Here is a 23,784-nt window from a genome sequence, read left to right on the forward strand (position 1 = left end):
CCACGCATGGTAGAGACAGACACTGACACACAGGTGGGTCAAAAACTATCCATTCACACGTCCGTAGTGCATTGCGGATCCGCAATACACCCGGCCGGCACCCCTATAGAAATGCCTATTCTTGTCCGCAATTGCGGACAAGAATAGGACATGCTCTATTTTTTTGCCGTGCTCCGTAAAATGCGCCCTCCTCAACTTTCTCCGCTCCGTTCTCCTTGTAGGTGCACCGCACATATCAGACAATGGGGGCATATCCTAGCGATATGCCCCCATTGTCTAAGATGGGATAACCCCTTTAAAGGGAGGTGAGAAAGTGCCATTTATCATAACTTTAGCGGAAGGGTTCTCATACATTGCCATGATAGATGAAATAAACTGATCCGGGATCCCAAACTTATGTAAGGTTCGTTGCATGAAAATCCAATCTATGCAAACGCCTTTTCGGCGCCTGTACCCAACAGGACTAAAGGCGCAGAACGTCGAGAGTCATGGTTAATGATGTGTAGCAAACGCGTGGTGTTCATTCTCCCCTCTCTCCCCTAAACAAAGCCTACTTCTTCACTATTTATGATGTGAGGGAGAAGACGTTTCAGTCTTAAAGGGAACCTGTCACCAGGATTTTGTGTATAGAGCTGAGGACATGGGTTGCTAGATGGCCGCTAGCACATCCGCAATATCCCGTCCCCATAGCTCTGTGTGCTTTTATTGTGTAAAAAAAATAATTGATTTCATACATATGCAAATTAACCTGAGATGAGTCCTGTCCCTGAGATGAGTCCTGTATGTGAGATGAGTCCTGTCCCTGGGATGAGTCCTGTCCCTGGGATGAGTCCTGTCCCTGAGATGAGTCCTGTCCCTGGGATGAGTCCTGTCCCTGGGATGAGTCCTGTCCCTGGGATGAGTCCTGTCCCTGGGATGAGTCCTGTCCCTGAGATGAGTCCTGTCCCTGAGATGAGTCCTGTCCCTGAGATGAGTCCTGTCCCTGAGATGAGTCCTGTCCCTGAGATGAGTCCTGTCCCTGAGATGAGTCCTGTCCCTGGGATGAGTCCTGTCCCTGAGATGAGTCCTGTCCCTGAGATGAGTCCTGTCCCTGACTCATCTCAGGTTATTTTGCATATCTATCAAATAATTATTTTTTTTACACAATAAAAGCACACAGAGCTATGGGGACTGGGTATTGCGGATGTGCTAGCGGCCATCTAGCAACCCATGTCCTCAGATCTGTAAACAAAATCCCGGTGACAGGTTCCCTTTAACCCCTTAAGGACACAGCCTTATTTCACCTTAAAGACCAGGCCATTTTTTGCAAATCTGACCAGTGTCACTTTAAGTGGTGATAACTTTAAAACACTTTGACTTATCCAGGCCATTCTGAGATTGTTTTTTCGTCACAAATTGTACTTCATGACACTGGTAAAATGAAGTAAAAAAAATTCATTTTTAATTTTTTTTTAAATACCAAATTTACCAATCTGTGGCCAGCAGATTGCCTGTTTAAATAGGGAGCTAGAGGGGTCATGTGACATGGCTTCTCCAGAAAAAGAGTAAATTGTCGGGGGGTAATAATCAATTAAGAATTATTAATTATGGTCATAAAAAAATTAACCATAAAAAATAAAATTTATAAAATTTGTCATAAATTCTTAAAATCGTGACCTGGTGAATTGTAGACAACCTAATTGATACAATTCACATCTGAGTCCGACTATTTCCTCAGATAAATAAGTTATTTTTGACGTGAGATGACGTTAATGATAAAACTGTAGTTCTGCATTATACAATAATACACAGGTTTATAAAAATATGCAGATTTATTGGTTACAAGATTATAAACATATATAAGTAAATAAACACAATGATACATGTAAATGAATATATATGGCATTGATATAAAGCATTACAAGCTTAAAGAGGACCTTTCACCAGGAAAAAGTATGTAAACTGACTATACCGACGTGTAAAGCGGCGCCCAGGGATCCCCCTGCACTTACTGTTATCCCCGGGCGCCGCTCCGTTCTCCGGTTATAGCCTCCGGTATGTTCCTAGTTAGGCTATGAGCTGAGCGCTGCGATTGGCCAGCGCTACAGCATATGAGAAAGAGACGCCGGCAGGTTCCCCTGGGTGGAGCCTAAGTAGGAACATACCGGAGGCTATAACCGGAGAACGGAGCGGCGCCCGGGGATAACAGTAAGTGCAGAGGGATCCCTGGGCGCTGCTCTACACGTCGGTATAGTCAGTTTACATACTTTTTCCTGGTGAAAGGTCCTCTTTAACAATACATGTGAGTGGAAATAACTTGTCACATTATAACCAAGCTATTATTAGGTTAGGATATCAAAATATAAACATAAGTTATATACATTACTTATGTTCAGAGAAAACCTCATGATATCAGGATGGGCCTGTCTAATCCTAGACATCAATATGGAATGCTAAATACATTCCGCCCCCTTCTAACCAACTACACATCACATGACCTCAAGATGGGCAAATCCATCCAAGGATATAACTTAGAAGAGATAATTGTATCCTTCCGCCTCATCCTGGACTATTTTCACACATATAACTTTGGTAAGACCATTAAGACAAATAACAGGGATCTAGGATCATTGCTAGTCCATATCGTAAAGAGGAAGGACTTGAAACAAGTCTTTCCTGTGGGAATCCATCATTTAGCTTGGCGAAGAATGTTCTATTAATATATGTACAGTACAGACCAAAAGTTTGGACACACCTTCTCATTCAAAGAGTTTTCTTTATTTTCATGACTATGAAAATTGTAGATTCACACTGAAGGCATCAAAACTATGAATTAACACATGTGGAATTATATACATAACAAAAAAGTGTGAAACAACTGAAAATATGTCATATTCTAGGTTCTTCAAAGTAGCCACCTTTTGCTTTGATTACTGCTTTGCACACTCTTGGCATTCTCTTGATGAGCTTCAAGAGGTAGTCACCTGAAATGGTCTTCACTTCACAGGTGTGCCCTGTCAGGTTTAATAAGTGGGATTTCTTGCCTTATAAATGGGGTTGGGACCATCAGTTGCGTTGTGGAGAAGTCAGGTGGATACACAGCTGATAGTCCTACTGAATAGACTGTTAGAATTTGTATTATGGCAAGAAAAAAGCAGCTAAGTAAAGAAAAACGAGTGGCCATCATTACTTTAAGAAATGAAGGTCAGTCAGTCCGAAAAATTGGGAAAACTTTGAAAGTGTCCCCAAGTGCAGTCACAAAAACCATCAAGCGCTACAAAGAAACTGGCTCACATGCGGACCGCCCCAGGAAAGGAAGACCAAGAGTCACCTCTGCTGCGGAGGATAAGTTCATCCGAGTCACCAGCCTCAGAAATCGCAGGTTAACAGCAGCTCAGATTAGAGACCAGGTCAATGCCACACAGAGTTCTAGCAGCAGACACATCTCTAGAACAACTGTTAAGAGGAGACTGTGTGAATCAGGCCTTCATGGTAGAATATCTGCTAGGAAACCACTGCTAAGGACAGGCAACAAGCAGAAGAGACTTGTTTGGGCTAAAGAACACAAGGAATGGACATTAGACCAGTGGAAATCTGTGCTTTGGTCTGATGAGTCCAAATTTGAGATCTTTGGTTCCAACCACCGTGTCTTTGTGCGACGCAGAAAAGGTGAACGGATGGACTCTACATGCCTGGTTCCCACCGTGAAGCATGGAGGAGGAGGTGTGATGGTGTGGGGGTGCTTTGCTGGTGACACTGTTGGGGATTTATTCAAAATTGAAGGCATACTGAACCAGCATGGCTACCACAGCATCTTGCAGCGGCATGCTATTCCATCCGGTTTGCGTTTAGTTGGACCATCATTTATTTTTCAACAGGACAATGACCCCAAACACACCTCCAGGCTGTGTAAGGGCTATTTGACCATGAAGGAGAGTGATGGGGTGCTGCGCCAGGTGACCTGGCCTCCACAGTCACCGGACCTGAACCCAATCGAGATGGTTTGGGGTGAGCTGGACCGCAGAGTGAAGGCAAAAGGGCCAACAAGTGCTAAGCATCTCTGGGAACTCCTTCAAGACTGTTGGAAGACCATTTCAGGTGACTACCTCTTGAAGCTCATCAAGAGAATGCCAAGAGTGTGCAAAGCAGTAATCAAAGCAAAAGGTGGCTACTTTGAAGAACCTAGAATATGACATATTTTCAGTTGTTTCACACTTTTTTGTTATGTATATAATTCCACATGTGTTAATTCATAGTTTTGATGCCTTCAGTGTGAATCTACAATTTTCATAGTCACGAAAATAAAGAAAACTCTTTGAATGAGAAGGTGTGTCCAAACTTTTGGTCTGTACTGTATATATAAGTAATTATTTAATGCTTTGCTAGATTATGAGTCTTGATTCTTCTGCAGGTAGAATGAAGTCTCATAATATCCTAAGACTACATCTCAATATGGAGATGATCAATTAATTTATTTATTTATTCGCCAATCTAGATGGTATAATTTCACCCACACTATCAAATTAGTCTTAATAAAATGAAATATCATTTTCTGTGTCTCTTACCAAATCCTAGTAGAAATCTCACTTCTGCTCCTAGGAAAGCTGGGTGGTCCATCATAGCGCATGTAACCATGGCTTTCATCCTGATAGACACCTCTAGAGAGCTCAACTTGTCTCCTTCTCCTCCCTTTCTTGTGTGTGTCTTCGTCTCCCCTCTGTGTATGGTTTATGATCACAAACTTATCAGTTAGACACACCTTCCTAGTTTGGAACTTTCCAATCATTGTCGGATGGGTGTGACTATTGATAAGAAATATGACATCATAACCTTACCCAGAATGCACTTTTGCTACTGTTGTAATGTCACCTACTCATACCTAGGTGGCAATGCTGTGTAAGCTATTTGCATCATAGTATAAAGGATTAACTTATGTAAGTCTGAATAAACGTATTATATACATTTAACCTTAAAAGCTTTAATTCAGAGCTATAGGGATTAATTCTGACACTTGTAGCAATTAGAGACAGACCTCTAGGCGTCTCTCTGAATGTTTCTCACACTGTTGATTTATGTATCATAAATAACTTGAATGGCCTTGTTTTCTCACAGAGATATCAGTACCTCCTGTTATACTAAAGATGTGAATAATTGTTACAAAACACACATCTTCACAGACACTCTTTTAGAGACGAATATTCTCCTAATGAGAAATATATATAATATACTGGATACATGTCTTCATAACATATAACATAATATAAAGTAATATATATATGTCCTACTGATTGTTTTATGCTAAGGACTAAGGCTCATTAAATGAATACATGAATATTATATATTTTGCTTCATTAATAAATGCCTAATTGTATAGGTAATTATCACCAGCTGCATAGAGCTTATCTTTATCTCCCGTCATAAAGTAGACAAGGAGGATTCTTCTCAGACTGGTACATTTATGAGAAGAATAACACTAAAGAGTGGAACCTTTGTGCGACCTTACTTTGGCTTACTCAAGACATACAAAATTGTAACTATAGTCGAGCATGGCTCTTAAAGGCAATGAACATTCATCTTGACTAGAATGAATTGAATATCAATGCATTTACCTATGAAACGGCACAACAACCAGTTTGATAAATGACCCCAATAGTCTGGGATCTTATACATATGGTGATTCATATTAAAGACTATGTACACCTTCGGAGGCAATTTTATTTTTATGATTGCATTTTAATCATTTTTGGCTCAAAATAAATTTTTTCAAGTGGTCTTTATTAAACATATTGAGCTAATCTGTCACAAAGGGTTAACTGTTTTTCTAGCTGTGTGAATCGTGCTTTCACTTTGTGCCGGTCATCCAATAACCCTTATCTCTAAATTACTAAGAGGTCATAAACACTTATTTGAACCACATTTTATCAGTAAGATAAGAACTGAGAAGGAGTCCGTCAACTCCTGGTGTTACGGAAATTAGAGAAAATCAAAAGGCTGCCACTAGAGCATCTCAGCTCTGTACAGAAAAAAGGACGCCATATTTGTAATAAAGACCAATTAAAAAAAAATATTTTTAGCTCAAAATGAGTACAATGCAATAATTTAAAAAAAATCCCCCCCAAAGGTGTCCATCGCCTTTAAATTTCCTTTAGACCCCCTACTCTATCTATTTGAATGCTCCTCCGAGACACCCTTTCAAACTAGTAATTCATAGTCTAACAGCAGCTAGAAGTTTTGGAACAATCTGTGGCCCTGTCCTGTACAGATCTGATCACTAGGAAAAAAGATTTGAGGACTATGCATCATACTGTAACAGGATTTGACAAGATTTGGGCCCCTGGGATGAATATGGCCTTTTTTATTGTTCCTCTCCCTTCTTGTCTCCTCTTGTGTCACGTCTGGATCTGTCTTCCCCTAAATGTCCTTTGTCTGATTTGATTGATATGCCATATCATAGTATGTATATCTTTTATGTACTTTAATAAGTGGATTTCAGATGAGATGCGACTGTTTTTGCTCTAGGATTTTCTTTATTCGTTTTGGTTTCGGTATTTTGAAAATGCTGATCTATCTGTATAATGACGTCCTGTATGTTCCAAATAAAAATACTGTAAAAAAAAAAGAAAAAAGAAAAAGAAAACAAAATAATGGCTACACTTTAATTATTTTTTATACAAAAGTAAACACTTTTAAAAAAATAGGAGGATCAAAAGGAAAAATGGTAGGGCACACCAATATTCGGTACTACACGGATGGTTAATATACCAATATTTTATTTTATTTTCTCAGTGATATACACTGTTGGATAAACATACATAAAAAAATTTATACTTTAAAAATAATATGATAATAAAAACTGTTAAATACAATAAAACACAATATGCATATAAATCTATAATTTTATATATATAAATGTTTGCAATAGATTTGCTAGTATTTGCCCTAAAATTGGTTGAATGGTATTTAATGTCCTTCCAAGTGGGTTATTTAACCCAATCAGTGCCCCAGTAGATGGAATGGGGAATAGGTCCGCTGTTTAAATAGAGTCTTTTTTGAGTAGTCACTTATATTGTTACAGCTGTTGCGACTCAATAGTCGCTACGCATATGTAAGCGCTACACTGTTGCTGCCTGTTAATAGAAAGGAGGCCGAAGCTGTTGTACTCACAGTTTGTAGTGTAGTAATATCGGCTTTTGCTGCGTCACAGGTGGCGTCCCACGTGTGGTAAGCAGTGGTTATACAGGTTACAGCATGCAAAGGTGATGCGGCTTCGGGATCTTCAGTGTTCTTATATGGCCGTACTGTGTTGGTGGTCAGTCGATGATATATTCCTTCTGCATTTGAGCAGATAGAAAAATAAATTAAATATATAATGTATGTATATCACTGTCAATACTACTAAAACTTGTAGTTTGACAGTGATATACATACATTATATATTTAATTTATTTTTATTGGTTTTGTATTGAACTTGTAAGCGATATACTTGCTCTTCTGACCTGAGAAAGAATGCACGTCACTTCCGATTCAAAGTTAATTGATTTAATCCGCACCTGCTTTAGGTGTATAAAAGCTAGTCATTTCCATGGATAGTTTAGCCACTGAAGAAGGAGTCGCAGTTAACTCCGAAACGCGTTTGGTAACTATCCTATGGAACAGAATATAATACCGGAGGACTGAAAGCGCTAAAAGAAAATAAAGAAGCAAGGGATCGGTGATTTTTTTCATCTTAAAAAAAAGCAAAGATAAGCCGGAAACTGGTGTATTGGGAGAGTCGGCCTTGTGGCAAAGTCCACTCCTGCTAAATATCTGCTCAAATGCAGAAGGAATATATCATCGACTGACCACCAACACAGTACGGCCATATAAGAACACTGAAGATCCCGAAGCCGCATCACCTTTGCATGCTGTAACCTGTATAACCACTGCTTACCACACGTGGGACGCCACCTGTGACGCAGCAAAAGCCGATATTACTACACTACAAACTGTGAGCACAACAGCTTCGGCCTCCTTTCTATTAACAGGCAGCAACAGTGTAGCGCTTACATATGCGTAGCGACTATTGAGTCGCAACAGCTGTAACAATATAAGTGACTACTCAAAAAAGACTCTATTTAAACAGCGGACCTATTCCCCATTCCATCTACTGGGGCACTGATTGGGTTAAATAACCCACTTGGAAGGACATTAAATACCATTCAACCAATTTTAGGGCAAATACTAGCAAATCTATTGCAAACATTTATATATATAAAATTATAGATTTATATGCATATTGTGTTTTATTGTATTTAACAGTTTTTATTATCATATTATTTTTAAAGTATAAAATTTTTTATGTATGTTTATCCAACAGTGTATATCACTGAGAAAATAAAATAAAATATTGGTATATTAACCATCCGTGTAGTACCGAATATTGGTGTGCCCTACCATTTTTCCTTTTGATCCTCCTATTATTACTTTTAGAGGATCGGGTGAATCCTCTCGGTAGGTGCACCCATTTCCACTCTTGACTATACAGGTGAGCCCTCTCTGAATATTTATACTTTTTAAAAAATATTACAATATCTTTATTAGTATCGAGAAATGTAAACAATGACAGCTTTTCTTGTCTTTTTTTTTTTAGCTTTTCAACTTTATTTATACAAAAGTAAACACTTAGGCCTCTTGCACATGGCCGTCCCCCCCCCCCCCCGCCATGGCCGTATTGTTCGCAATACACGGTGCACCGGCCGTGTGCATTCCGCATCGTGCATGGGTCTGCAAATCCAGAGATGCGGAAGGAAGGAACGGAAGCACTACAGAGGTGCTTCCGTGGTGTTCGTGTTCCGTTCCGCAAAAAGATAGAACTTGTTCCTGTAAAAAACGGATCCTGTGCATCAGTTCTGCACATTTGGCATCCGTTTGAGCCAATTCTGTCCTGCATGCAAGATAATGGATCTCAGACGGAAATGGCTCAAACAGATGCCAAATGTGCAGAACTGATGCACCGGATCCGTTTTTTTTTACAGGAACCATTTTTTTCTTTATTTTTCTGTTCTTCTGACAGATCAGAAGAATGGAAAAATAGCGGTGATGCGAACTCCGCCTAACCCCTTCTCCCAGTAGGTGCTACACCACCTTACAAAGGATAAGCCATAAAAGTGGTACAAGCGCTTTGAGGCTGGGACTATATGACAATCCCACCCAATCCTCCAGGCTATCCCAGGCTGAAAATAGGCTAGTCTTATGTAAGCCCACCCAGAAGTGGGTGGTTCCATGTGGGGGGTGGGGCTTTAATGTACCAAATTTACCAACAAGAATGTTGTTAAGTATAGCCGATACCCCCCTAAAAAGGGTAGATAGGAAATGACTCCAATCCTGGCCATTTAATGCCTAAGATGCCGCGGTCAATGGAGTCCATGTAATCTAAGCAGTTCGACAGAGTGAGGGGGCTCAGCACTGTACGGAGTTTGCAGTTTATCAATGGGACCGCGGCACAGTAAGTATGGGTAGGGGCGCACATTGCTGCTCCTGCCACCCCCGGAGGTTTACTAAATGCTGGCATAGCACATGGGTACCCTGTAACCATGTGCTATGCCAGGTTTAACTGAGCAGAGCGGGCAGAAGCAGGAGTCGCTCTGCTAATCCTAGCATAGTACATTGTTACAGGGTACCCATGTGCTATGCCAGCATTTAGTAAACCTCCGGGGGGGGGGGGGGGGCACGGGCAGGAGAAGCAATGTGTGCCCCCCGCGCTGTGGTCCCATTGATAAACTGCAAACTCCATACACTGTACACAGCGGTGTACAGAAAAGTGGATTTTAAGCGCACCGCAAAACGTGAGCTTTTAGGGAAAGGGGAGTCTATTAAAAATACAGAACACATTAATAAAGTATATTAGAAAAAGTGACATTTTATCAAAAACTTCATCAAAAGTTTAGTTACTCTTAAAAGGAAATGTGTCACCAAATTTTTTAGAATGACAGATAAGCAGATAACTACAGTAAAGTGATCTGTACAGACCAAGAAGGAGCGCTTATTATTAGCCTTAATGGCCAGTGCGAAAACTGCAGGATTTTATGGTTCTTGTTTAAATATAGATATTGACATGGAAAATGAAAAATAACATCAAAAACTCATTAAAAATATGTTAAACATAAAAACGTGAGGTCATTTTCTGATGACGCGTTCCCTCAGGGGTTGTAGATCCGGCTGAAGTAAAGAACAAGTAGGTACCTACCTCACAGATCCTGCACCGCCACTCCTGGCCGGGCTGTAGTGGATAACACGTGGCTTCAGTGGTCCCCTGACGAGGCCAGTGATTGGTCGCAGTGGTCGTGTGTCTTCGATATGACCGCTGCAGCCAGGAGTGGCGGTGCCGGATTCTTCATTGCAGGCAGATTCCAGGGCTTGTCTGGTTTCCTCCTGAAACCATTTCGAAGGGGTTGTCCCATGAAGACAACATATCCCCTATCCCCAGTACAGCGGATGTGTGATTGGTGGAGATCTGACCATTGGGACCCCAATGATCATAAGTGCAGGGGCTATGCTCCCAGTTTTAATGGAGTGGCATGCACACATGTATGACTGGGCCCCACCGATCAGACACTAATCTCTTTTCCTGCGGATAGGGGGATACGTTTTCGTTGTTGGACAACCCCTTTAAATCTAAGTCATGTCAATGGGAAAGTTCTGGCTCTTGAAATGAAACCAGGAGAAAGCTAAAAGATTAAAGCCAGACTTGTCCCAATCCTTAAGGGGTTAATGTAATGTAAAGGTTTTAGTCTCTTCATGTCCACCTTTATTCAGTGCAATACTGGCCCCTGACAGCAGCACCTAGTGTCACCACTGATTTCTACTAGGCTATGGCTGCAGCATGACAGGTTCTCACACCACTGCCCTTTATCAGCAGCATAAACCCCAGACACTCGGTGCGCGGAGCTTTCTGACAAAGCAAAAGCACTTTGTTTACTTGTAGTTGTCGTTTCTATAGAAAAACTACAAATCCCAGAAGGCAGCACGCTGCGTATAGCGATCATGTGACCGGCAAGTTCCAACGGTCACTCCCAGAACTCCCTGCGGGCTAAGCTTTGCTCGCTCCTGATTGGATGCCGCGGACGGAGGCGGAAGTCACAGTTTGTGGTTGCCAGGAGACGGGAGAGAAGCTTCCGTGTGGCGACGGCGGGGAAAACGATATGACAGCGAGGAGGCAAGATGAAGAGCCGGGGAAGTAAAAGTGGGAAAGCCGGGAAAAAGAGAGGTGAGGCCGGGAGAGGGAGCGAGGACTGAGGGAGGAGGACATTGGTGTAATATGGAGGGAGGAGGAGGACATTGGTGTAATATGGAGGGAGGAGGAGGACATTGGTGTAATATGACGGAGGAGGACATTGGTGTAATATGACGGAGGAGGACATTGGTGTAATATGATGGAGGAGGACATTGGTGTAATATGACGGAGGAAGACATTGGTGTAATATGGAGGAGGACATTGGTGTAATATGACGGAGGAGGACATTGGTGTAATATGATGGAGGAGGACATTGGTGTAATATGACGGAGGAAGACATTGGTGTAATATGGAGGAGGACATTGGTGTAATATGGAGGAGGACATTGGTGTAATATGGAGGGAGGAGGAGGACATTGGTGTAATAGGGAGGAGGAGGACATTGGTGTAATATGGAGGGAGGAGGACATTGGTGTAATATGATGGAGGAGGACATTGGTGTAATATGGAGGAGGAGGACATTGGTGTAATATGACGGAGGAGGAGGACATTGGTGTAATAGGGAGGAGGACATTGGTGTAATATGGAGGAGGGGGACATTGGTGTAATATGGAGGAGGGGGACATTGGTGTAATATGGAGGAGGGGGACATTGGTGTAATATGGAGGAGGAGGAGGACATTGGTGTAATATGGAGGAGGAGGAGGACATTGGTGTAATATGGAGGAGGAGGAGGACATTGGTGTAATATGGAGGAGGAGGAGGACATTGGTGTAATATGGAGGAGGAGGAGGAGGACATTGGTGTAATATGGAGGAGGAGGAGGACATTGGTGTAATATGGAGGAGGAGGAGGAGGACATTGGTGTAATATGGAGGAGGAGGAGGAGGACATTGGTGTAATATGGAGGAGGAGGAGGAGGACATTGGTGTAATATGGAGGAGGAGGAGGAGGACATTGGTGTAATATGGAGGAGGAGGAGGACATTGGTGTAATATGGAGGAGGAGGAGGACATTGGTGTAATATGGAGGAGGAGGAGGACATTGGTGTAATATGGAGGAGGAGGAGGACATTGGTGTAATATGGAGGAGGAGGAGGACATTGGTGTAATATGGAGGAGGAGGAGGACATTGGTGTAATATGGAGGAGGAGGAGGACATTGGTGTAATATGGAGGAGGAGGAGGACATTGGTGTAATATGGAGGAGGAGGAGGACATTGGTGTAATATGGAGGAGGAGGAGGACATTGGTGTAATATGGAGGAGGAGGAGGACATTGGTGTAATATGGAGGAGGAGGAGGACATTGGTGTAATATGGAGGAGGAGGAGGACATTGGTGTAATATGGAGGAGGAGGAGGACATTGGTGTAATATGGAGGAGGAGGAGGACATTGGTGTAATATGGAGGAGGAGGAGGACATTGGTGTAATATGGAGGAGGAGGAGGACATTGGTGTAATATGGAGGAGGAGGAGGACATTGGTGTAATATGGAGGAGGAGGAGGACATTGGTGTAATATGGAGGAGGAGGAGGACATTGGTGTAATATGGAGGAGGAGGAGGACATTGGTGTAATATGGAGGAGGAGGAGGACATTGGTGTAATATGGAGGAGGAGGAGGACATTGGTGTATTGTGCTGGTCGTGGACTTTGATGTTACGTCACATAAGATGATCCTTTTTTCAGGGGCCACAGACGTCGCTCCGTCCACCTCTCTCCCGCCGCTCGTTGAGGGTCAGCTTCGCTGTTTTTTGAGAGTGACCGTCAGTAAAATCCTATGGACGACCCCCAGACCCCAGCGTTCTGTCCATGTGAGGCTCCGATGGTGGGGAGAGACGACCAACGGGACCATCTTCCACCCCAGGGACTCCTCACAGACTGAGCAGAAGGAGGTGAAAACCACAACCCGCTACGCTGTGCACTGCGGACCCAAACAGCTGACCTCGTACCTGACAGGTGAGCCGCCGGTCTACACCTGGAGAACCCAGAATCTGCTGAATGCGGTCTACGGTTTTTGGGCAGGGGACTTGGCATCTGGCAGCCCTCATCGTGCAGTAGGGGGTATATAGTGGCGGGGACTTCTCTCACTGTTCTCTCTATTCTTACCCTCTGCAGATATGGGGGCCCTTGTTTTGGAGGTTCTGACCAGACTTGACCACCTTCCTATCGGTCGTGCTCAGATCAGCGACATCTCGCGGCTCTCCCCGACAAATCCACTCAGCGGCTTCTTCACCATTGTCTCCCCGACATCGGAGAAACTGGGAGAACTACAGGTAACCAACAGTTTGAGGTTCGCTGTAACGGATGTCTGACTACACGTCCCTGCAAGCCACGCCTCAACTGTCTCTCCGCTCCAGGTGTCCGTGGCTCTGGAGCCTCTGTGTGAGAAATATGGTGACAGTGGCTCCATCCTCAACTCCGATGTCAGCCACGAAACAGCTCCATCAGGACACCGATTACAGCCCAGCAAACTGTCTGCAGGCCGCACAAGGCCCGAGAGCAGCAGGGCCGCCACCCCCAGGTAATGTGCTGTCTGCTGTGGCTGCTTATTAAGAGCATTGGCCCTTTCAGACTGGCTTCACACACTGTGTATCTGCTCCTTTTTTTTTTTAAGTTCAGAAGCACTATATAAAACTTAAAGGGATTATCCATCCCCTATGATGCCCCCCCAAATACCCGGACACCTCATACAGGTTATACTTGCCCTCTTCCCTGGCACCCATGTCGCTCCTGATGCCCGCACAGCTGTTTGGTGGTGACACTTGGGAGGCTCATCCCAGTTGCAGCCTGTATTGCCTGCCCCCTCCGCTGCCGGATATTTTGATCTGCGTGGCGGGGAGATGCAGCAGCGGCCGTGTGGGCATCAGGAGCGACGCGAGACACCAGAATGCAGGTTAAGTATAACCTGTATGAGGTGCCCGGGTATTATAGGGGATGGATTTTTACAATACAGGTGTGATTACACTTCGGTGCACTTTCCCTAAATGGCAGCACCCTTACTTTAAATCTGAATTTGGGGGCTGACAGTTCCCATAGCGCTGTAGCCGCAACACAGATGATTAAAACGGTACCTTTATATGCTTTTGTGGACTTTTAAAACTGCCAAAAACGAACTTTGATGCATATGTAAATGAGGGCTCGCAAGTGCCCAGGGCGGCGTCCACCGCGTTGGAGCCCAGGCAGCTCTGCCTCTTCGGCTCTTATCCTCGCCCAGCCTCTTCCTCTGCCCATCTGTTTTCTCTTCCCCTCAGCGAGATCCCGCGCCTACGCGATGACTTTCTTGGTCGGGGCATGCGCATAAGCTAGTGCGATGTAGTGCCAGCTATGGGCATCGCAGTGCGCATGCCCCGGCCAAAGAAGTTATCGCGTAGGTGCGGGATCTCGCTGAGGGGGAGAGAAAACAGATGGGCGGGCAGAGGAAGAGGCTGGGCGGGGATTAGAGCCGAAGAGGCAGAGTTGCCTGTGCTCCAACGCGGTGGACGCCGCCCTGGGCACTTGCGAGCCCTCATTTACATATGCATCAAAGTTCGTTTTTGGCAGTTTTAAAAGTCCACAAAAGCATATAAAGGTACCGTTTTAATCATCTGTGTTGCGGCTACAGCGCTATGGGAACTGTTAAAAAGGGGTAAATGTGCTGACAGACTCCCTTTAACCTCCTAACAGTCACATTAAAATTGGAAGAACCTCCCAAAAATGTTTTATTGGATTTATAAGTGTCTGCAATAAATCTTGTTGGTGCACAACTCGGGGGACACGATTGCATTTTTAACTCCTTAGTGGCATAATTACTTTTAGCCTTAAAGGGGTTCTGCAGTTCTTTTAAACTGATGATCTATCCTCTGGATAGATCATCAGCATCTGATCGGCGGGGGTCGCAGCCTTCTCAAACAGCTGGTCAGCGGGGGTCCCGGGTGTTGGATCCCTGCTGATCAGATGCTGATGATCTATCCAGAGGATAGATCATCAGTTTAAAAGAACTGCAGAACCACTTTAAGGACCAGTAACATGTTCTCCCTTTGTGTTCCAGCAGTCATAACTTTTTTTTTTTTACTTATTTTGCGGGATTAGTTGTATTTTTTTTTTTTTTTTTTTTTTTTTTTTTTTTTTTAGGAACCATTTTGGGGTATATATAGTGTACCCGTATAGTGGGCCCACACAAATTTCTATATATTTTTATTATTTTTCCTTTCCTCCTGCAGCTGTCAGCTCCCCAACTGCCCTCCTTCTCCTCCAGACTGCAGGAGAGGAGGGGGCAGCTGCTTTGGATGCTCATATCTCTGGTTTGGTAGCAGATAGAGACATGGGCCTGGATTGAAAGCTGGCATTCCAAGCTTTCAAACAATACCAGAATGACAACATTATCTTCACTACATGGGGAGATATCGCTGTTAGAAATCGGGATGCAATGACTAAAGCAGGTTTTACCCCATTTGTTCTTAACTCGATTTCTAATAGTGATATCCTCTGCTTATATTGGGCTAATGCTGTCTGGTCTTGTATGAAAGTCTGGAATGCCAGCGTTCAAACCAGACCCATGTTTCTTGTTGCTACCAATCCAGAGATATGAACAGGTAAAGCGCGCCCCCTTCCCCTGGGCTCAGGCAGGACAGTTAAGCAGTTAAGTGCTTTTCCGAGAGCCCGAGCTGAACTCGGGGGAAATTGTTAGGTGGTTAAAATTGTAAGCAAATTCTGTGCAGATGGATCTTGCTGCAGATTTCTAGCAGAGACATCTAAGGCTACTTTCACACTAGCGTTCGGGTTTCCGTTCGTGAGCTCCGTTTGAAGGAGCTCACGAGCGGACCCGAACGCAGCCGTCCAGCCCTGATGCAGTCTGAATGGAGGCGGATCCGCTCAGACTGCATCAGTCTGGCGGCGTTCAGCCTCCGCTCCGCTCGCCTCCGCACGGACAGGCGGACAGCTGAACGCTGCTTGCAGCGTTCGGGTGTCCGCCTGGCCGTGCGGAGGCGTGCGGATCCGTGCGGATCCGTCCAGACTTTCAATGTAAGTCAATGGGGACGGATCCGTTTGAAGATGCCACAATGTGGCTCAATCTTCAAGCGGATCCGTCCCCCATTGACTTTACATTGAAAGTCTGGACGGATCCGTACTAGGCTATTTTCACACTTAGCTGTTCTATGCTAAAAATAATGCAGACGGATCCGTTCTGAACGGAGCCTCCGTCTGCATTATTATGAGCGGATCCGTTCAGAACGGATCCGCCCGAACGCTAGTGTGAAAGTAGCCTAACTCGTGCAGGTAGCCTAATTGTGTCACAGTGCAGTTCTTACAGTGCATAGCCCTCCACGGCACTGACTTATTCCTTGCCTTCTAGGGGCAGAGACCACTTGTACTTCAAGGAAAACGCAGAACCGAATCGAGGTTTGGTTACAGGATCCGAAGATCACCGGAGTGATGAAGGTTACAGATCTCAGAGACTCCCCTCTAAGGACAAGACGTCTGTTATTCCTATTACACAGCAGAGACCAGCTGATCAAACCAAGGCTTATTCCAATGTAACCACTGCACCTGCAGCCAAGGACCTGCTTACAGGTTAGAGACCTTCAATGCCTGTGTCCACCTCTGGACCCTGCTGTGTACACATTGGACACATACACTCACTGACAAAATAGGATTGATTAGGGGACAAGTAAGACTTGGGGTATAACTGCTGCCACTAGGAGGCGACACTACGGGTGAAACTCGAAAAATTAGAATATTGTGCAAAAGTTTATTTATTTCAGTGATGCAACTTAAAAGGTGAAACTAACATATGAGACTCATTACAGGCAAAGCGAGATATTTCATACCTTTATTTGTTATAATTTGGATGATTATGGCTTATGAAAACCCCAAAGTCACAAGCTCAGGGGGTATGGATTAATTAGCTGACTGGAAATGAGCCTAGAATATTGAACTTTTGCACAATATTCAAATTTTTTTGGTGTTGGCACCTGCTCATAGCTATAACCCTCCTTCAGGCACAGAACTAATCAGTTTGTACCAAATCAGTAAAGCAGCAGAAGACAGACAGTAGCAAACAGCCAGAACTGGAGATGGACCAGAACCAAGAACAGGCGAGACCCATCAGTAAGCGCCTTCAATTACCTGGGTGGGAGCCGTGTCCTTCAATGAACTTAGCGAGAAAAGGATTTTACAAGCAAGCACAAAAAGTCCTATTTTCTCATCTAAACATTGGGAGATGTAGAAGACCATGGAACGTTCCAAGACAGTACCATGGGAAGGGACAAAAAACCAGAACACAATCTGTAAGGCTGGCCATAGAGTTCCAAACTGTATCTAAAAGATGCATCAGGAGAGGGGTGTGGAAAGGAGGCCAGTCAGAATAGAATGGAGACATCACAGCACCTCGGGCAGGGCGTCTCGGACTGCTCTACTGAGCTGAAGCCTCGAGAGACCATAGAAGCTCTGGACAGAAGCAGAGCGTGTCCAGAAACGGATAAACATTAACACTGACCAACCTTCAGAGAAAAACAAAGAGGGGACCTAGTATGGGGCCAGAGTACTCTGGAGGAAACAGATACCAAGTGGACCACTACCGTAGGAGCCCCACCATAAGGTCACCATCAGTGACGACCTAGAAGGAGTGAGAAAGAAGACAGCACCGGCTGTCAAACAGAATAGGGCTGGCACTGTAAAGAAGGAAAAGAGAGATGTCTGTGGAGTCTGGCCATAGACAGCCTGTGGAGGAGCAGTACGGTGGTAACTAAGGAGCACCTCTCTGCAGAACATGGGCCAGGAGGACACAGACCAGAATGATATCTGGGAATGGAACACCCAGATGTCTTGGACTTGAGAATTGCCACGGCTGGGGCCGACCCCGTTCTCCACCTGGGGACAACAGAGTAATGTTGCCATAGAAAGAAAACACGAGCTCCACCCTGAGCAGAGGTAAATGGAAAGGAAGGAGGCATTCCAGCAAGGATGGCTGCAAAGAAGCCTGGGCTGGAGTTCAAGGGGCCACTTTTAGACTAAACATGTGCCCATGTAAACACCAGTATTGGGCTGTCTAAAGAGGAATGGGTCTGCAGAGATCCTGCATGGGACCTGACCAAACCTTGCCACCGGTGGTCCTAGAAAAAAAAAACGTGCCACGTCTAGTAACCATATTTCAACACGTAGCCTAACTAGGCTTCTAACCACTTGTCCCAGACACTAAAACTTAACCTTTAATACATTTGTTAAATTAATGAGGAAATGTGAGCAAAACTTAGAAGGTTACAACTATCTGATACCCTGAGAGTGCTGTGTACTATAAGGTGCTTTCAAAGGGGCGCAGGCGGGGGTGCACTGCCTCCCTTAGGAGAAGCTACGCCGTCCTGATTAGCACATTGATTCATGTAGCCACCTGCTACTATAGAATGATTCTTGCGAGGCTTCCACTGTCCTCGCTTAGATTGTATACAGCTCAGCACTAGATTACAACTCTGTCAGAGGTATCCAGAAACTAAAACCTAACACCTGCCCCCCCCAACATCTTTCGCCAGCTAATCTGGCTTCATCGGGGGTAACGGGCAGACTTGAACATGGACGCTGAGGACATACCTTCTAAAGGCTCCCTGCCCCTTACACACGGGGGGGGAGGACCACTGATCTCAAGGGATACAACCAGCTGAATACATGGCAGATAAAGTGGCCAATGTTTTGGTGTTGCAAGTCTAGTAACCGACATAACCTAAAAATACCAGGGATACAGAAAAGGCTTGGTACAATCAGCCATTCCCTGTGAAAAACTCATCCTGAGAAGACGGAAAAACTTGCTGGGGAAAGGTGGAGAGGCAGACCCTGCACCTGGTGAGTTGTAGTCGCCAAGTGGCCATGTACAAAAGAAAACGTCTGCGGTGTCCTCCTTGGAGGTGACCGACCTCAACAGATTCTCTGAAAGAGCATTATCGCTGCATCGTAAAGGAGACTAGAAAAAGCAATGGCTTCAACACACCCGTTCTCACTGATCTATGTCATGGTAGAGAAGGCCCCCCATGTATGTTGGAGGCTATAAAAGAAGAGCAGTGATGCGGGCCGTTATCCAGACATTGGAGGAATGGTAGGGCAGTAGCACCCATTCAGTCACGCGGCTAATAGGAGCTTGTGGTAAGAGTGTAGCCGTGCCATATCACATCTAGGACAGTAGGAAGACCAACGCCTGTCTATTCACGACTGGTGGCAGCTGCATAAAGAAAGAGAAATGTAGCTGCCTAGAGAGACCGCACGCGCTGGCCAGGAAACACGCAGGGATGTCACCATAAGCTCATTAGAGAGTATAGACAAAAACACATCGGATATTGCAGTTAAAGATAGAGGAAGAAACAGCAGAAGTACTCCCTAAGGAGAAAGGAGTTTCAGTTCGCTGATGCATACAGAGCCGCCGTGGCTTGTCATATATACTTTATCAAGAGACGGCAGAAGAGAACACGTGATTGCCTGGCGGAGACGGTATAAATACTAGACATGTAGAGGAGCGCACCTGCCTGGTACTCATCAGAAGGAGCAGGAGAAGGAGTACCCTGTCGATAGACAGAGGTAAAGCAGAGGCAGAAGTACGGAGGCTCGTCAGAGACAGCATCCCGCATTGACTCCACGTGTTGAAGGGAGGGAATGTGGTTGTCTGAGGCACATTCAAACTGGACAGCACAAATACTGCACCTGCGGAAGGGTGTGATGCAGCTGCACAGTGCAAAACAGAACTGGGAAAGCCGGTCAGAGACACTATGTAGCTTTAGAGCAGGTATTTCTTCTGAGAAGGGGTTAATAAGATTGCCCGAAGCGCGTGAAAACCGAGTAAGCTAGACAGATATAGCCTCTACAGATGGCGCAACTGCTCCACCTGTTGACGAATGAGGAAACGGGAGAATTTTGAGAAGACTCAGCGGTGCCATCAACACAACCACACCACCTGATGAAGGGGGTAATGTGATTGACCAGAGCCATCAGACCTCCAGCAACAGCATCAGGTGCAATCACAAATACTCCACCTTGGAATGGGGGTAATGTGGTTTCAGCCACAGCATCAAGTGCCAAAACTCCACCGGTTGGCAGGGCTGGCGCCACCCATAAGGAGAGTAGGCCACCGCGTAGAGCGCACTCTGCCTGGGGGCACCGGCAGGAGTCCAAATCCCAAGCAGTAGCTCCCGTCCGGCGCCCCCTACATCATCTCCTTCACTTCACTCCTTCTGTTCCTGTACTTGCCGGCCAGATGCGCTGCGAGTATGAGTTTGTTCAGTCACACAGCTATGAGACCCTGGTGTATTTAAATCTCATTTAGACTACCTTTCAGAAAAGTTTGTTGGGATTCAAACTCACAACCTCTACACATCAGAGGCAAGGCATTTACCCACACAGCTATGAAAGCTGTCTTGCTAGTTACTTAAAAAAAAAAAAAAGACTTTTACTGTAGGTAACTTTGATACCTAGTGTACAACCATACACATGACAGCTGCCCCAACACACCCAGCTCTGCTACATCCATACACTGTGTACTGGGGCAGCTGTCATATGTATGGATGTACACTAGGTATCAAAGTTACCTACAGTAGAAGTCTTTTTATTTTTAAGCTTTCATAGCTGTGAGGGTAAATGCCTTACCTCTGATGTGTAGAGGTCGTGAGTTCGAATCCCAGGACAAACTTTTCTGAAAGTGTTTTTTTTTTTTTTTTTTTTTTTTAAATACAGGACTGTTACTTTACTGCCACGGGGAGGGGGGCTATTGGCGACATGATACTGGCACATGGAGAGGGGAGGAGAGAGGCACTTGATACTGGCACATTAGGGGGCAGGGGGAGAGGATGGCACTATGATATTAGCACATGGCGGGGGGGGCAAGAAATGGACATGAATCATGAGGGGCAGAAATGTGAAATGATGGGGGGGGGGGGGGACGCCAAAATGTAAATTTGCTTGTGTTGACAAAAATCCTTGACTTCGGGCGCACAATCCCGCGAGACCAGTGACCTCCAGAGGTGGGTTTCGCGGGATCAAGCGCCGAAGACACATGATCTTGGCAAGAGCCAAGGCAATGTGGGCCTGGAGCACAGCGAGGAGCAGAACCTGGTGAGCACCCCTGGCAACCGCACTCTGACAACCTGCACTAGGGTGTCAGAGGCTGCAGGACAGTGACTGGCAGCAGGGTGGCACACACTTGTGTACAGGGGTCAGGGCACACCTGCTGCTTGACTAGGGGCCATAGATTCTGACTGGCACAGGGTGCCCAGCAGTGGCACATGGAGCCTAATAGGTGGCACAGACTGTCTAAAGGGCTATGAATGGTACAGGGTGCAGGACAGTGCCAGACTGGCAGAGGGCACAAGGCAGCATACTGTTTTATGTTGCCCTGGTGGCACAGGATTTCAGACAGTGGCTGAATGGTGCCTGGCAGTGAATAGGTGGCACTGCTCGTGTTTGGTGTGCCATCCTGCTGAACAGCGCAGAGTGATTGGCATCACTGGGATGGTACTAGGTGGCAGACAGTGGCTGGATATTATATGTACATGACCATAGTCAGACTGGCACAGGGTACGCGACCATAGTCAGACTGGCACAGGGTACGCGACCATAGTCAGACTGGCACAGGGTACATGACCATAGACTGGCACAGGGTACACGACCATAGTCAGACTGGCACAGGGTACATGACCATAGACTGGCACAGGGTACACGACCATAGTTAAATGTTACATGCAATAGGTGGCTGAAAAAGAGGTGTGGTCAATGGGTGGAGTCAAGGGGGCGGTAAAATTTGCTTTTGCCTAGGGTGGCAAAAATCCTTGCACCAGCCCTGCCTGTTGGAGGGGGTAAAGCAGTCGACAATTGGCATTGAAATGAGTGGGCCTGCCAGCTACAGCATTAACATCGGAACTGAGTAGGATTGTCTGCTACAGCATCAAATGTTATCGCAAGTAGTACTACGCTTTTAGTCTCCCTCGTATCACTACTAGGGGTGACCAACTGTCATATGCGATGGCTCCCCGATTACTACACCAGTAGTTGGGGCAGTGTGTCCTTCACAGCAAAGGCAGGACTAAAGCGCTCACCAGGAGGCCACCATGCTCAAACCCAACAGTTGCGTGATTCCAAACAGAACCTGGTTTCATCACTAAAGACGATCTGGATCCAGTCCAGAGCAGTTCAGGGTTCTCATTCATGACAACACTGCAAACTAAGGCGATAGTGGCTGTGTGTCAATGGCAGGAGACATAATGGGCGCTGGGACACCAACTTTCCTTCTGCTTAGCACCTGGAAATGGTCCGGGCAGAGACAGGGGTGTAATGATGGGGCCGCCTGTGTCTGGATGGTGGACAACGAGACTGTGGGAGCTGCTTATTCCTGTGTCTGTCTGGGCCGCCTGCAGCCTGTTCACTTTATGTGCCTGCCCTCACGTAACCACTGCTGCCAACACCTCCTAACAGCGAGGTCAAAATGACATAGATGGCAGCTAATTAAACAAAATGGCCAATGATGAAAGTCTGTCAACTGGGAAAAATGTCTTTGAGTGCGTTGCAGGGGCATATCTTGTAGTCAACGATCTCTAACCAAGAGGTACACTACCCAAAAGTCGCCTCTGAGAGCCTTTTTATAGTGCCGTGAGGGAAGCACTTTTACACCATTATAGCAAGACCCAGTGTCTAATCAGACCATTCCTTAATAATTTACATATCTGTGCCACATTTGTATTATGGTATTGCTCTTCATACACTATATTGTGTCCTTGCTGGTTGTCAGACTTGTATTCTAATAAAACACGTGTTTCTGTATTTCAGCTCTCTTGGATCAAGGCAGCAAACTGAGAGATGCTATGGTTGAATCAGCTCTGCGATTAGACCCCCAGACTGACATCGATGTGGAGTCAGAGCGGCCCCCTGTCTTGGTTAGAGACCATTATAGCTCACGGGCTCTCAGGTGATTGGCTTGTATAAGAACACAAGTAATTATTTTATTCCAGCACAGCATTGGACCCCTATAAGGCGGACGAAGATTGTGAACCATATGTCGAATGTCAGATATGGGGACACATGACTGATCAGAATGGCATACACCAGGCATGTCCAAACTGCGGCCCTCCAGCTGTTGCAAAACTACAACTCCCAGCATGCCCTAATAGCTGTAAGCTATCCAGGCATGCTGGGAGTTGTAGTTTTGCAACAGCTGGAGGGCCGCACTTTGGACATGCCTGGCATACACTGTCTTCAGCCACCTGTGATCAGCAGTATCTGGCTACTTCTAACTTTGTTGAAGGGGTAATAACAAGTTTTCCCTATCCACAGGATGGGGGATAACTGTTAGATCGGTGGGTGTCCAATGCCTGGGACCCCCAAGAACGGGACTGTGTCTCCTCCGTATGAATGGAGTGGCAGTCAAGCATGCATACTCCTGCTCCGTTCATCTGTATGAGACTGGCAGGGATAGCCGTGTACTGTCACAACCAGTCCAATAGTGGGAGCGGCAGTGTGCATGCTCCACCAACACTCCATTTAAATGCGGGACCCTGGACCCCCATTCTTATCACTGGTTGGGATCCCAGTTGTTGGACCACCATTGATCTAACAGCAGGGGGGGGGATTTGATTTAAATCGCTAGTCAGTA

The 23,784-nt window shown here is 45.4% G+C and overlaps 1 protein-coding gene across 1 annotated transcript in view; it reads left to right on the forward strand.

Moving 5' to 3' along the window:
• Positions 1–11,116: 11,116 nt before the first annotated feature.
• C2CD3 (C2 domain containing 3 centriole elongation regulator) overlaps positions 11,117–23,784 on the forward strand; it is a 53,355-nt gene continuing 40,687 nt past the window's right edge. Inside the window, 6 exon segments of the mRNA XM_044275831.1 lie at positions 11,117–11,224; positions 12,876–13,145; positions 13,305–13,462; positions 13,547–13,710; positions 16,522–16,739; positions 22,962–23,100. Coding sequence (XP_044131766.1) covers positions 11,179–11,224; positions 12,876–13,145; positions 13,305–13,462; positions 13,547–13,710; positions 16,522–16,739; positions 22,962–23,100 — 995 coding nt within the window. The 5' untranslated portion in view covers positions 11,117–11,178.

The sequence above is a fragment of the Bufo gargarizans genome, chromosome 1, assembly GCF_014858855.1.
Source record: "Bufo gargarizans isolate SCDJY-AF-19 chromosome 1, ASM1485885v1, whole genome shotgun sequence".
Taxonomy (NCBI): domain Eukaryota; kingdom Metazoa; phylum Chordata; class Amphibia; order Anura; family Bufonidae; genus Bufo; species Bufo gargarizans.